This window comes from Nomascus leucogenys, chromosome 11 (assembly GCF_006542625.1).
Source record: "Nomascus leucogenys isolate Asia chromosome 11, Asia_NLE_v1, whole genome shotgun sequence".
Lineage (NCBI taxonomy): Eukaryota > Metazoa > Chordata > Mammalia > Primates > Hylobatidae > Nomascus > Nomascus leucogenys.
In genome coordinates, this window is record NC_044391.1 from 8,245,016 (window position 1) to 8,260,179 (window position 15,164).

Below are 15,164 nucleotides of genomic sequence, written 5' to 3' on the forward strand. Positions count from 1 at the left end.
AACATTTTACTAGGCCAGACACCCCAACTATCACTGTTTATATTTTCTGTGGAGTTTTAATTGTGAGAGAGGATTTGTGAGGATAGTTTTAAGCTGTAGCCCAATCTGGTGTACTTTGCATGTCTTTCCACAGCAAACTTTGCAGCAGGCCTCCACCTTGTTTTATATCCTGGGGGTATGGCCTGTAACCCCATGGAAAAGCTTTGTTTAGCAATCCTGCCTTAGGGAATGAGTCCTTTCTGGTTTGGTATCTGCATGTTTTCCTAGCCCTGTCTCTTACAGGGCTCCACCTGGTGGCTGAGTTTTCTTCTGCCTGTCTTTGTAGCTCTATATGTGTTGTGTATATGATGTCTGTAAAAAGACCTCTAGTTAATTTGGCCTAAAGGAAGATAAGCACTTGGATCAAATATTTTTTAAAGAGAAGATAAAAGCTGTGGTAACTTTCAGTTCATGTGACTTTAATCTTTGAGAAATAAAAACAGCCTTAAAGATTATTGGTAAAAAGCAAATGTCATCAAAATATAAATATTTTGGACTAAATGATGCAGGTCACATGCAAGGCTTGTTAAATGTTTTAAGGTTATAAACTGCCTTTTGGGTTTTGAGAACTATTTGACTGGTCTGCTCCACAACTGGTAAAGCCTGGGGACATATGGAACTAACCATGCCCTTAATTAATGCTAGAAGGAGTCAAACCTTGGTTGCACCTAGCACACAATTAAAACAACTTACCAGGTTTTATGTTAAAGTTAAAAATTGCTAAAAGTTACCATTATGACATGTAATTGAAACTACTGGAAATAGATTTACATGTGAGGTGTGTGAGAAAAATAAAATTTTTTTTTTTTTTTGAGATGGAGTCTCGCTCTGTCACCCATCCTGGAGTGCAGTGATACGATCTCAGCTCACTGCAAGCTCCGCCTCTGGTTCATGCCATTCTCCTGCCTCAGCCTCCTGAGTAGCTGGGACTACAGGCACCCACCACCACGCCCGGCTAATTTTTTGTGTTTTTAATAGAGACGGGGTTTCACCATGTTAGCCAGGATTGTCTCGATCTCCTGACCTCGTGATCTGTCCACCTCGGCCTCTCAAATGCTGGGATTACAGGTGTGAGCCACTGCGCCTGGCTTGGTTTTTTTTTGTTCTTTTTTTTTTTTAAGACATAGTTTCACTGTATCACCCAGGCTGGAGGGCAGTGGCACAATCTCAGCTCACTGCAACCTCTGCCTCCCAGGTTCAAGTGATTCTCATGCCTCAGCCTCATGAGTAGCTGGGATTACAGGTCCATGCCATCACACCTGGCTAATTTTTGTATTTTTGGTAGAGATGGGGTTTTGCCACATTGGCCAGGTTGGTCTCGAATTCCTGACCTCAAGTGATCTGCCCACCTCTGCCTCCCAAAGTGCTGGGATTACAGGTGTGAGCCACTGTACCCAGCCTAAAATGTGTTTTAGGCATGAAAATGTAAATTCATGCCTAAAAAGGCATGAAAATGTAAATTCTTGCCTAAAAAGGCATGAAAATGCAAATTCTTGCCTAGGGTTAAAGAATTGTTTTAAATTAGATAGGATAAAGCTGAAGGCTCAAATAAGTGGTGGAAGGATTGTGGAAATTAATCTTGTGGAAGTTCTAGGTGTGAACATATTGACTAGGTTCAAGGGGGATATTGTGTGGTTTTTCCCTGGGCTGAGCATTGGAATGAAAGCACAACAGGGCACTCTCAGGGCACTGATACACTCTTTGGCAAAATTTGTAAAGGGTTATAAAAGTTTTTTGCTTCTTTAAAATTTCTGACTCATCATTTTGGCAAAATAAGTAACTTATGTCAATCTGGAATTCTATTTCATAACATCAAGTGTTTTAAACTGCTAACATATTTAACAGGCTTCCCAAAATCAAACTTCAGTTTTAAAATTGTCTTTCCTGACACCTAGCTATTGGATACTTCAGAGGGCCCCTGGAGTGCCCAGAAAAGAGAGGTAAACAGGATGATTTGACTTGTTTAGTGACATGGGATTGCCAAACTGATGTTCAATCTTCTTTAGATTATATGTTCATGAATAATGCTAATATATGTTCCAAAATTGTATGGGATTGCTAAAATTTTAATGTCTGAGTATATGCTATCAATGACAATTAAGGTTGTTATGCTAACTTATTGTAAACCATGGAGATAACCAAACTTCTTTGTCAATTGTGTTTCTAACTGTAACTACCCTAGACATTTTGTTATTCACAGACAATTGTCTTGTCTTAATCCTTTTCAAAATATGACTTATAATAAGCTATATAATTTTGACAGGTACTCTCAAATACAGGCTTCTAATAACTTTGGATATTTTAACACTGGAATAAAGAAAAATGTACAGGACTCATGAAGAGCTGAATGTTCATGAATATGATGTGAATCAAGAACTAAATGGGCTAAACTCAGAAAGCTGAAGCAATCTTTTTGACTTTTGCTTGGAATATTGCCAATCCTTTTGTTTTTCAGAGTCAAGGAAACTTATTTTGTAATATTTATGGCCCTTAATAATTGAGTAAGATATACTCCTGTGAACAAAATTTGGAGCATGTTTAGTCTCTCTGCCAGGTTCCTCTAGAATTCAGAAATTATCTGTGAGTAATTTTAACTTATGGCAATATAGTTATTTGCATCAGAGCAATGAGAATCCATTTTTCTTTTGTGGCAGGACGCAATTAGAGAAACTGGTTGTTTCCCCAAGGCTTTGACTGAAAGGATATGATTCCCTTTAAGGAGCCAAGCTCGATTTGCAGAGCTGATAAAAGCCCCCTGGAGAAAAAAAACTGACCTCATACCCTCATTTATGCAGTCCCTGTACAGGGTTCCTGACCTGTGGTCAGTAAAGAATGTCACTTTCTAACAGGCCCAGGAGCCCCAAGTTTATCTTGGGACCTTAAGAGGATAGGATCACACAACTCACAGGTATTTGAGAGTGGTTGGGCTCAGGATGGTTGGGCTCAGAGTTAAAAGGTCTTATCTGAGATTCCTTGTGGAACAGAGTTTCATCAAATCCAGTCTAAAAGGCCTATATAGAAATAGTTATTCTTGCTGTACTTTATGCAAATAATCAGGCCAAGGATAAGACTAAAATAGGCTGGGCACGGTGGCTCACACCTGTAATCCCAGCACTTTGGGAGGCCGAGGCGGGCGGATCACGAGGTCAGGAGATCGAGACCATCCTGGCTAACATGGTGAAACCCCGTCTCTACTAAAACCACAAAAAATTAGCCGGGTGTGGTGGTGGGTGCCTGTAGTCCCAGCTACTCTGGAGGCTGAGGCAGGAGAATGGCATGAACCCGGGAAGCAGAGCTTGCAGTAAGCCGAGATCGCGCCACTGCACTCTAGCCTGGGTAACAGAGTAAGACTCCATCTCAAAAAAAAAAAAAAAAAAAAAAAAAAAGACTAAAATCTAGCCTATGTAGAAATAGTTATTCTTGCTGTACTTTATGCAAATAATCTATTTTGCAAACAACTCAGTCCTATCATGATTGTTTTTTAACAAAAATGAGGACTGGAGAGACAGAAATTATGTTTCAAAACTCATCATACATTTGTCATTAAATTCTAAACTCATTAGTTGTTTTTAAGTTTTTGCTTATATTTTTAGACTACCCCTGCTTGTTCCTGTGAATGAACCAATCAATCAACCAACCAAGCAATCTCCAGCTGCAGCTCAGAAAGAACAAAAGGGATGGGTAATGTAAAAATCTGGATCAATATTCTAGTTCTGAGCAATTATCCTGCAAATCCTGCCAGGTGATGGAAATAAACAGGATGCTCATCACGCAAGGAAGACCAAGGGAGCTAACCAAAGCCAAGCACCATGCACCCAAATCTTAGCAAGCATAACTATAGCCACCAGTTATTTGGGCATGTCACAAGACATGCTTTTCTCTCCCTTGTTGGAGGAGGATTCAATTCCACACCTTCACCTCAGCATTTGGCTTCTGATAAGGAGTCTATGTACCCCTACCAAGACACATTTTTTCCCAAACTCAATTCCAAACTTCAGGTCAAAGCCCTAGGAAAGAAAACTAGATCTAAGGAATCCAGAGGCAGACAACAACAGAGGTTAAAAGACAGTGCAGGTAAGCAGGGCTAATTCCTGCCAATAAAGCCAAACCTCCCATTTCATGGATAAGGGCCATGCTAGTATCCATGGCATAAATGAGGTCTAGGGAACTCCAAGGCTACTGATAGTAGGTGGGATAGAGACATAGGTGAGAGCAGCTAATTCCTATTATCTAGGCCCTCCCTGCTTCATGGGTGCAAGCCACTTTGGCACCTATGGATGGCACCTGCTGAGGTCACTGGGACTTGATGATTCAAGGACAGAAGAGGGAAAGAGGACACTCTTCCTTCTCTCCCTCACATACCCCAGGTATTGCTAGGAAGAGAAGGGAACCAGGGATGCCTGCTCCCGTCTTTCTAGATGGGTAGCCATTCATCTTCAGTCTATACCCCTTTTGAATGCATCCTGAACCCCTGGGACTCCTTTTTTAAAAAAGCCTTCTTGGCTGGGCATGGTGCCTCACACCTGTAATCCCAGCACTTTGGGAGGCCAAGGCGGGCAGATCACAAGATCAAGAGATTGAGACCATCCTGGCCAACATAGTGAAACCCCATCTCTACTAAACATTTAAAAATTAGCTGGGTGTGGTGGCGTGTGCCTGTAGTCCCTACTACTCGGGAGGCTGAGCAGGGAGAATTGCTTAAACCTGGGAGGCTTTCAGTGAAAGCCTTCTTTTTTCCTTTTTTCCTCCTCTGTCCTCTCTTCACTGATAGGTAATTGTGTCTCTGTACTCAGGACACTCCTGTCAGATTCATCCTCCAAATTGGGAAAAGTTAATTTCCCAAACCTTAGACTGGTTGGCTTAGGATTGGGCTCAGCGGAAGGGAACCCAGAAACTTGAAATGCTGGCAAAAGGGTAAAAGCTTTTTTTATCAGTCAGGCTTTTGGCCTCCCTCTCCCTGTGCAAACTGGTAAAAGGCCTTGGGATTTTTGATGTGTCCTTACCCATCCCTTTTTTCTCGTTTTGATACGTGTTTTCTAATAACCTGGTTTGTTTCTTCTCACCTTCAGTCTATCAAACTCCAAATGGTCATGCAACTGGAGCTTTGGAGGATGGCCCTTTCTGCAGGGGACCCTTAGCTAGACCTCTGAGGGAGCTCTAACTGCCGTTCCTCAGAACAGCGCCCCCTGTCAGCAGGAAGCAGTTAAGATCAGTCTTTGTCCTTATCCTTATCCTTATTTTAACGGCAGTTAGATGTACTTCTGCAGAGGGGGAATGGGACAGCCAAGTGTAAAAGGCAGCCAAGTGTAAAAGGGTCCCTGGAGAAACTCCAACTGGGCTGCATACTGGGTGAATGGGGTGAAGCCTCGGGAAGTTCCTGCCATTTGCAGGGAGGAGTCTAGACTCTCCTATTCCGGGGTTGGTAACCCGGATTTAATTTGTGAGCCCACTGGCGGGAAGTACACTCTCTCGCTTTGCTGAAAGTCTCTGTTTCCCCCACTTTTTTCCTTTTCACCCAATAAACCCTGCCCTTCTCACCCTTCAAAGTGTCTGCGAGCCTAATTTTTCATGGTCGTGTGACAAGGACCCTGTTTTTAGCTGAACTAAGGAGAAAGTCCTACAACAATAATGGTCCCTCAGCCATACACTTGAGTTGCTCTCTTAGGGGGCCTCAGTTACTTCCCGATAGTACATTACATAGCTGGGGGTTTATTACCTTTGTAATCAGGATCATTCTTTAACGTGGAAGGAAATAGCACACAGAACCCCTGAAAAAATTAGATCCTTAACACAAGACAAATGATCTTTACACATTTTTTTCATGTGTGTATGTGTGTTTTCAAAAAGTTTTTGTCGGGAAATGAAGGAGTAGATGACTTTTTTTTTTTTTTTGCAAGTTGTAGAGTTATAAAGCCAGAAAGAGAGAAAAACTATGGAAAGATCAGCTCCACTTAGGTGAGTGTGTTTTTAAAATTACAGTGTAAATGGTAATTATTATGGAAGATAACCAGAATTTGCCAAGCCTACATTGGGGGTAGAGATGGAGAGAGGGTGCTTTCAGCCAAATAGTATCCTGCTCATTGCCAAGGAGTCATGAAACACTATGGCAAGTTCAGTGAGCTGAGGATACTCTATTCTGGTTGTAGGATAGCATGCATATATGGACACTTTGCAGTAGAGGTGTTTGCAGTCTTTGGGCTTTTCACTTCTGCCATCTGTGCTTGGGCCAATGGAATTGAGTGAGATATACAATCTACAAACAGGCTACCCTGGAACATTTACGCCTAATCTTTGACACAAAGGTAGTGTTTTGCTTTGTATGTGTTTTGTTTGTTTTACTTTATAATATTCTGAAATATCTTAGAATAGTTCTTAGTTTTCTTTTGTCCCAGGCTTTACAAGGTTGGAAGGGGCCTATTCCCATCTTTACTCTGGAGGTCTCATCTTCTAATGCTGGGCATTGGGTGGATGCTTATGAGTCTGGGCAGCATCCTTGTTCTCAAGCAGTAAGAGGATTCCAAAGGGCATTTCAGGTTATTCAGCAGGCACTGACTTGCAAGATGCCAAGAGCCCGCAAGAGAAAGCAAGATGACCTGATGAAATGGATGTTCCTTCGTTCTCCACTTGCCTGAAGACAAACTGAGATTTAGGTGAAGCTCACATCTATTTCTGCTAATAATAATCCCACTGCTAATTATGGGATGTGGTAGTTATAGTGATAAGAGAGGAGCTATATTCAGAGGGGTTTAGAAAAGGTTGCAATGTACAGAGGGGTTTTTAATTTGTATTAATATTTCTCAGTTTACTTCCTCCATTTGGATTTAAGATTTACTCATTAATTCAATAAACATTTATTGAGTGTCTGCTATGTGCCAGGCACTGTTCCAGTGGCTGGGGACAACAGCAATGAACACCACAAACAAAACCCTTGCTCTCATGGAGTTTGTACTCTAGTGGAGGCAGAGTGACAACAAATATAATAAAATACTGTATGTTGCATGGTGATAATTTTGAGAAGAAAAATACAGCAGGGAAGGGGTATAGAAGAAGGTGTTTGACAGAACTTGCAATTTTAGAGAGAGTGATTGTAAATTTAGAGAAGGTCCAGGGAAGGACCTTCTGAAAAGATGAAGGTGAAGGAAGGGAGCCCTATGGACATCTGGGTGCAAAGGTATTCCAAGCAGAGAGAACAGGAAAGCGGGGCACATGCCTGGGGTTTCTGAGGAACAGCATGGAGCCCAGTATAGATGCAATGACATCAAGGAGACAGTAGTAGGAGCTGATATCAGAGAAAAAAAAAAAAAAACATGAGGGCAAGACCATAGAGCCCAATAAGCAAGCCATTGTAATGCTTTGGTTTCACTCAGTGTGAGATGGAAAGTCACTTCTTTACTTGACATATTTGCAGGAGTAAATCATTGCTGGGTTGAGAATAAACTGAAAATTTGAATCCCCTACTTCCAAAATGTGCAAAGACATCGTAAGATTGATAACGTTTAATAAGCATCTGTGACTTTATAAGCCAGGCGGGTCTCTGCTCTTTGTGTCTTAATATTTTGCAAAAGTAATTGCAGTTTTTACCATTGACAGCAACAGCAGAAACCACAATTATTTTTGCACCAATCTAATATTTAGGACCTCAGACAGTCCACAACTTAGAAGATTCAGGACTGAAGACAGTCTTATCCTCTCACAGTTGACTAAGCAAATGTTTGTTGAATGAATGAAAGAATAATATTGATTGAGAATTTAAAAAAAACAGAGACAATAGTTAATAATTCTGAGTATCCTGAATAAAAATAGTGCCTATAGCCTAAATTTTCTATTAAAAAATGTAAAGATTTAGCAAAATATTTACCTGTGTGGTGATATTTCTTTCCTTTTGTCTTTTATTATGTTCTTCTGCTTTGATAGCTGCAATACACAAAATTTTTAAATAAAATTTAAAAGCATTTTCTTTTTAAAATTTCACTTAATACAATTTCTTGTTAAAAAAAGTCTAGAAAACTTTAAGAACTCTAAGAATAATTGTTGACAATAATTTATAATTTAGAGTTCCTAATAATGTGTTAAAAATAATTCCTTCACTGATAATTTGTAAAGCTAGAACTTGACACCAGAGACAATCTATATACTTTAATCAAGCATTCTGAAATTGAGTTAATAACATGAAAGAGTTCTATAACTCATAGAGCTAATTACAATAGTGGAAAACTTTCTGAGCTAGAAATGTATTTAATTAAATGTATCTATATAAATAAGTGCCATCTATTAATAGAAGCTATTAAAACATAGAAGAGGAAATATAACATTTTATATTTTTATAGACTCATCCATATGTCAGAGAGATACTAAAAATTAATTGAATGACACAAACATCTGAGAAATGTAGACTGATAATTATACCAGGCTTTGAAATTTGAGAAAATAACTTTCAATGAATTTTTAATGAACCAATTTTAATACTTTTTTTATAAAGACTATATATATATATCATATAGAATACATGCATAATCATTGGCATATTTATTTTTGCACAGTGCTTGAAATTTCTTCACTTTCTTAGAGAAACAAGTCTGAAAACGTGAGATGACAGGGTAACACATCATGACGTTTCAACTTTACTACATTACTAGGATTGACAAATTTTCAATTGCTGTAGACAAATTTGATGCATTGTGAAAATGGTCATATGTTTTGGGAAGTCAAAAAAATGCAAATATGTGATACGTTCACATTTAACAGGCTGAAGAATTTGACCACAAACCAATATGAAATAGTCAAAATTTTGTATTTCCAAAAAGTCAAAAGCTTTTAAGAACAGGTCACAAATTTTTTAATTTATTTCTGACATATTATTTATTAATTTATTTATTTCTACTGGTTTTTTTTGGACACAGAGTCTCACTCTGTCACCCAAGCTGGATGTAGTGGCATGATATTGGCTCCCTATAACCTCTGCCTCCGTGTTCAAGCAGTTCTTGTGCCTCAGCCTCCCAAGTAGCTGGGGTTACAGACATGCACCACTGCCCCCAGCTAATTTTTCTATTTTCAGTGGAGGCGGTGTTTTTGCCATGTTAGCCAGGCTGGTCTTGAACTCCTGACCTCAGGTGATCTACCTGCCTCAGCCTCCCAAAGTGCTGGGATTACAGGCATAAGCCACTGCGCCCAGCCCATTGTATTTATTAATTTGATGTTTTATTCTTTCACTTACTGGTGAACTTTAGTACTTGGCAGCAGCCTCACAATTCTACATCTGTTTTGTTTACTTTGTAATCTAGACCTTACAGGAACTGGCACCAGATTGATTCATATTTATTCCTCTGTTAAATTAGAGAAATAATTGGCAAATTCTAAATAAAAATTAGGCTGGGTATGGCGGCTCACACCTGTAAACCCAATACTTTGGAAGGACAAGGTGGCGGGCTCCCATGAGCCCAGGAGTTTTGAGACCAGCCTGGGCAACATAGTGAGACCCTGTCTCTACAAAAAATGCAAAAATTAGCCAGCTATGGTGGCACGAGCCTGAAATCCAAGCTACTTAGGAGGCTTAGGTGGGAGGATCATTCAGCTTGGGAAATCAAGGCTGCAGTGAGCGGAAATTGTGCCACTGTACTCAAGCCTGGGTGACAGAGGGAGACTCTGTCTTAAATAAATAAATACTCAAAAACTGCCTGGTGAGCAAGGCATTATTAAGGCATACCAAATTCTTTTAAAGATTATACATATCTGATACTATTATATACATTAGGATTGTTCCTTAGGTTCAAGATATGAATAAGTTTTATTAAATGTTATTATAAATAAAACTTTATCCCAAATTTGTCGAGTGATTATACTGGGACCATGAATACTCAACATCAGAGGCAATGTAGCCTCATGGTCCACCATCTGGCCTTAAGTCAAACAGGCCTATATTCTAGTCTTGATTTTGTAACTATTTCATTAATTGTTATGATAATTAAATGAGATCATTTATATATTTAGCACAGTACTTAATACATAGTTTTAAATAAATGTTAGGTATATAAAATTATTATTATTATATGGAACCTACTTCTTTAAAGGATTTAAGATGCCTTGAGGATATTACATGTGAGTGCAAAAGTACTTGCAGTCTTTGCATTGTTGGAATTTGCCGTTTGATATTGGAATACATTACTTAAATAAATGTGGTTATGTTACACATCATTTTAATGGGCATTTCTCACTTCATGTTTTTTGCTTATTACTTGCTGTTTATTTTATGTTTATTTTAGACTATGGAGTGATGTTAGACAAAAAGCAAACTTGAGCCATTTTCTTATTTGAGTTCAAAATGGGTCACAAAGCAGCAAAGACAACCTGCCACATCAACAACACATTTGGCCCAGGAACTGCTAACGAACGCACAGTGCAGTGGTGGTTCAAGAAGCTCTGCATAGGAGGTCTGGGCGCGGTGGCTCACGCCTGTAATCCCAGCACTTTGGGAGGCCGAGGTGGTCAGATCATGAGGTCAGGAGATTGAGACCATCCTGGCTAACATGGTGAAAGCCCATCTCTACTAAAAATACAAAAAAAAAAATGTTAGCCGGGCGTGGTGGCAGGCGCCTGTAGTCCCAGCTACTTGGGAGCTACCCAGGAGGCAGAGCTTGCAGTGAGCTGAGATTGACCCACTGCACTCCAGCCTGGGCGACAGAGCGAGACTGTCTCAAAAAAAAAAAAAAAGTTTTGCAAACGAGACAAGAGCCTTGAAGATGAGCATAGTGGCCGGCCATCGGAAATTGACAACGACCAATTGAGAGCAGTCATCAAAGCTGATCCTGTTAAAACTACATGGGAAGTTGCCAAAGAACTTAACGTCGACCATTTTATGGTTGTTCGGCAGTTGAAGCAAATTGGAAAGGTGAAAAAGCTTGATAAGTGGGTGCCTCATGAGCTGAATGAAAATGTGAAAAATCATCATTTTAAAGTGTCCTCTTCTCTTAACAATGAACCATTTCTCGATCAGATTGTGATGGGCAACGAAAAGTGGATTTTATATGACAACCAGTGACGACCAGCTCAGTGGTTGGACCAGGAAGAAGCTCCAAAGCACTTCCCAAAGCCAAACTTGCACCCAAAAATGGTCATGGTCACTGTTTGGTGGTCTGCTGCTGGTCTCAACCACTACAGCTTTCTGAATCCCAGTGAAACCATGACATCTGAGAAGTGTGCTCAGCAAATCGAAGAGATGCACCGAAAACTGCAATGCCTGAGCCAGCATTTGTCAACAGAAAGGGCCCAATTCTTCTCCAGCCCAAGGCCTGACCGCTCGTCATACAACCAAAGCTTCAAAAGTCAAACGAATTGGGCTTTGAAGTTTTGCCTCATCCGCCATATTCACCTGACCTGTCGCCAACCGACTACCACTTCTTCAAACATCTGGACAACTTTTTGCGGGGAAAATGCCTCCACAACCAGCAAGATTCAGAAAATGCTTTCCAAGAGTTTGTCGAATCCTGAAGCATGGATTTTTACACTATGGGAATAAACAAACTTATTTCTCCTTGGCAAAAATGTGTTGATTGCAATGGTTCTTATTTTGATTAATAAAGATGTGTTTGAGCCTAGTTATAATTATTTAAAATTCACAGCCCAAAACCACAATTACTTTTGCACCAACCTAACACATTCGTAGTTTAAAAGGGACTATGGCAAGTAAAGCATAATTAGAGAATTCATGTTACTAGTACTTATTAATGCTTTGCCTGTAATGTGACATCTCTCAATTATAGTATCTTTCAAAGAAAATTCCTTAGCCTAATTATATTTGTGTATTAGAAATCAGATATTGTGACTGATATTATAGTCACATAAAATGTCTAGCAGTTTTTAAACTCCATTATCACAACTAGAAAAAGTAAACTAGAAAAAGCAATGTGATTTGGTAGATTCCCATTATTATATTCCCCAAAGTACACAGAATAAAATTAGAGTTAGTATGTACAGAACGTACAGACACAGAAGTACAAAGTGTCATGTGTATTTGAGTGAGAGGAGAAAATTATAGATATTAAATGGAGTAAAGTTTATATTATACACTGGTCCAGAAAATCAAACTGTCAGTGGTCAAAGAGTAACATGAAAATTACAGGGCTAAAAGCAGTAATCAAAAGTAGGATAAGTGTAGGTAAAAGAATTAGGGAAATGGAAGGAAGCATAAGCATATAACTGAAGGAATTAACTATTCAGTAGCTTAAAACATAATATGAAGATAACAGCAATTGTTCATTATTTCCAGCAGAAGATGTACAAGCCAAAACAGTTTTGAAACTTAAAAGCGTGTTTATTTTCTAAATTTCAGGCTTTTAGACTTTTTCCCTAAAGAAAAAGAAGTTTCCATTGGCTATTAGGGAAAACATTCTGTTACAAATAATGTGTCCCATAATACTTTAGAGTAGCTTGTTTTGTACCACTTGAGAAACATTGGTGATTGCCGGAGATCTGCACCACTGTTTTATCACTTCCCCTACAGGATGCTGAAATTCCCACAAATTCAAGCACTCCCTGTAAAAAACCACAATCTACCGGGTGCAGGAAGAAAATATTAGATCTACTTGCCTGAGGCTTTAAAAAATCTCCTTCATTATCTCTATTTTAGGGATATGTTTCATAATGCACATAATAGATCAGTAGTTCATTATCATCATGAATAAATAAATATATATAATAGTGTATACCATCAAAAATGTCTGATGTGGAGTTAGCCTTGGAAGGGGACTAAAGTTTCATTCAGCTCTAGAATTATAGCTCTAAGTGTAATTTATTATATGCTAGATTCTTTAGATACTTTATCTTCAATCTCCATAACAACCCACCAAAACAGCAAGCACAGAATATCTGTGTTCTCACCAAGTGAGAATAAGTCACTTGTCCAAGGTCACAGGGCAGAGTGGGATTCAAATGCAGGTCTGACTCCAGAGCTCTTCTTTCTACACCATTGCTACTGCAAACCTTACCAAAGGATTCACAATAGGTTGATTTTAAGTGGCAAGTTTCTGTAATGACATAAACTCCATTTTTTAAAAAACAAAAATCTGATTTATGCAGAGCATTTTATGGGACACATCAATTGAAATAACATGAAACACACCATCCTATGCACACTACAGCTTTGATTTACTCCTTCCCTTCCACTGAGATAGAAGAATTCTGAAGTGGTAGGGAAGAAGCTAGCCCTACACCCTACTGCCTCCAAAAGAATTGTCCATGTGGTTTTTGGGGCATGGAGGGGAAGCCCATCAGATTCATAGAAGAGTTATAAGATTTTTAAAAGTGTTGTGTTGAACAAAAGCCACTAGCTTGGGTTAAAAGAAATTGAGACAGCTCAAAATGAGAAGAGGCCTCTGGGCCTCCATCTTTCTAGGAATAGGAGACAGCATGAGAAAGCTGCTCAGCTACAAACATGGGCCATTTCTTATGTAAAAGGAAGGACGACTCAGTAGGCAGAGCCAAGCCCAGAGGGTATTGCCAAGAGCCAAACAGAACCATACATTAGGGAACCACTTCCAGAGGGTAGAACTGGGCCCTAATTAATAAACATTGCCTGTCCCTGGAGTATCTTCCAACATGCACCTGGCTAGATTTCCAAATTGCCATGGACCAGTGACTAGTATGTCTCTCCGGAAGTGACTAGTATGTCTCTCCTTTTGGGACAGCAGTGTCTAATGTGGTTTTGCTGTCTCTCCAGTGTACATTGGGTACATGAAGGCATAGGGGAATAACTTGTCTTTTTAGTTTACAGGTGCCTGAACTAAAGAACTATACCTAAGGAATTTCATCGACATCTTGACTTCATACAGACCATGAGATCATGGATTCTGAGCTTGATGATATGATAAAATGAGACTTGGGCAATTTTGGGAGGATGAGATTCATGAAAGAGACATGAATCGTTGAGGCCTAAGGGTGGACTATTGTAGATTGTTACAACAATGGCCCCCAGGGAATCACAACTCCTTGTATTCATATCGCTTTGCAATGTGACTTTGCCCAGTCCTCCCATCAAGAGATGGAGATTATTTTTTCCCACTCCTTATGTCTGGGCTGCTGTTTTGACTTGCTTTGACCAATTGAAATGTGGCAGATGACACTTCAACTTCCAAGGCTAGTTCTTAGGCCTTGCAGCCTCCTTTACCCTCCTAGAGCAATGCTGTGAGACCACCATGTCCTGAAGAAGCAAGGAATAACAGACCATGTGGACCGAGAGGCCCAGCCATCCTAGCTGTCTCTGCTGACCATCAGCTGCATGCAACTGCATGAGAGTGAGTCCAAATGAGATCAGTGAAAAACCACCCAGTCAACCCACAGAATTATGAGATTATGAGGAGTAATAAATCATTGTTGTTTGCACTCACTAAGTTTTGGGTTGTTAATGCAGCAATTGACAACTGAAATGATTCTGTGTTTTCAGCCTATTAGGACTTCTTGGTTCAAAAATCTCAATTCTCTGAAGCTAAGGTAGACCAATAACTAATGACAAAATAAATCGTATAGAATATATTCCTAGCATTGAGAAAACAATTAGAAGAATAAAATATCGACCAGGCACAGTGGCTCACGCCTGTAATTCCAGCACTTTGGGAGGTCGAGGCAGGCAGATCACAAGGTCAGAAGTTCAAGACCCACCTGGCCAACATGGTGAAATCCCATCTCTACTAAAAAAATACAAAAATTAGCTGGGCATGGTGGCATGCACCTGTAATCCCAGCTACTTGGGAGGCTGAGGCAGGAGAATTGCTTGAACCCTGGAGGTGGAGTTCCAGTGAGCCAAGATCATGCCACTGCACTCCTGGAGCCTGGGCAACAGAGCAAGACTCCATCTCAAAAAAAAAAAAAGAAGAAGAAGAAGAAGAAGAAGAAGAAGAAGAAGAAGAAGAAGAAGAAGAAGAAGAAGAAGAAGAAGAAGAAGAAAATATTTAAAAACTCTCTATTATAGTTCTTTCCAGATTTAATTCCTCATGAGAGTTTCAAAATGCTTTAACTCCTGGCTTCACCATTTATTTCCCTAGTGTAGACTCACCTCCTTTTCGTCCCTGGTGTTATCTAACTCCATCCAGTTCACTCACCTTACTTAACTTCCAAGGACTACTGTTCTGTTCATC

General features: G+C 39.6%; 1 protein-coding gene across 3 annotated transcripts in view; it reads right to left on the reverse strand.

The window, feature by feature from the left end:
- Positions 1 to 15,164, reverse strand: part of SEL1L2 (SEL1L2 adaptor subunit of ERAD E3 ligase) — a 153,325-nt gene that overhangs the window by 105,402 nt on the left and 32,759 nt on the right. For all 3 annotated transcript variants that reach the window (XM_030821998.1, XM_003252082.4, XM_030821997.1), the window contains exon 2: positions 7,898 to 7,953. Coding sequence is in view for 2 of the 3 variants with exons in the window: in XM_003252082.4 (XP_003252130.2) it covers positions 7,898 to 7,953 (56 nt within the window). In the remaining variant the exon portion in view is untranslated. The remainder of the gene's footprint in view (positions 1 to 7,897; positions 7,954 to 15,164) is intronic.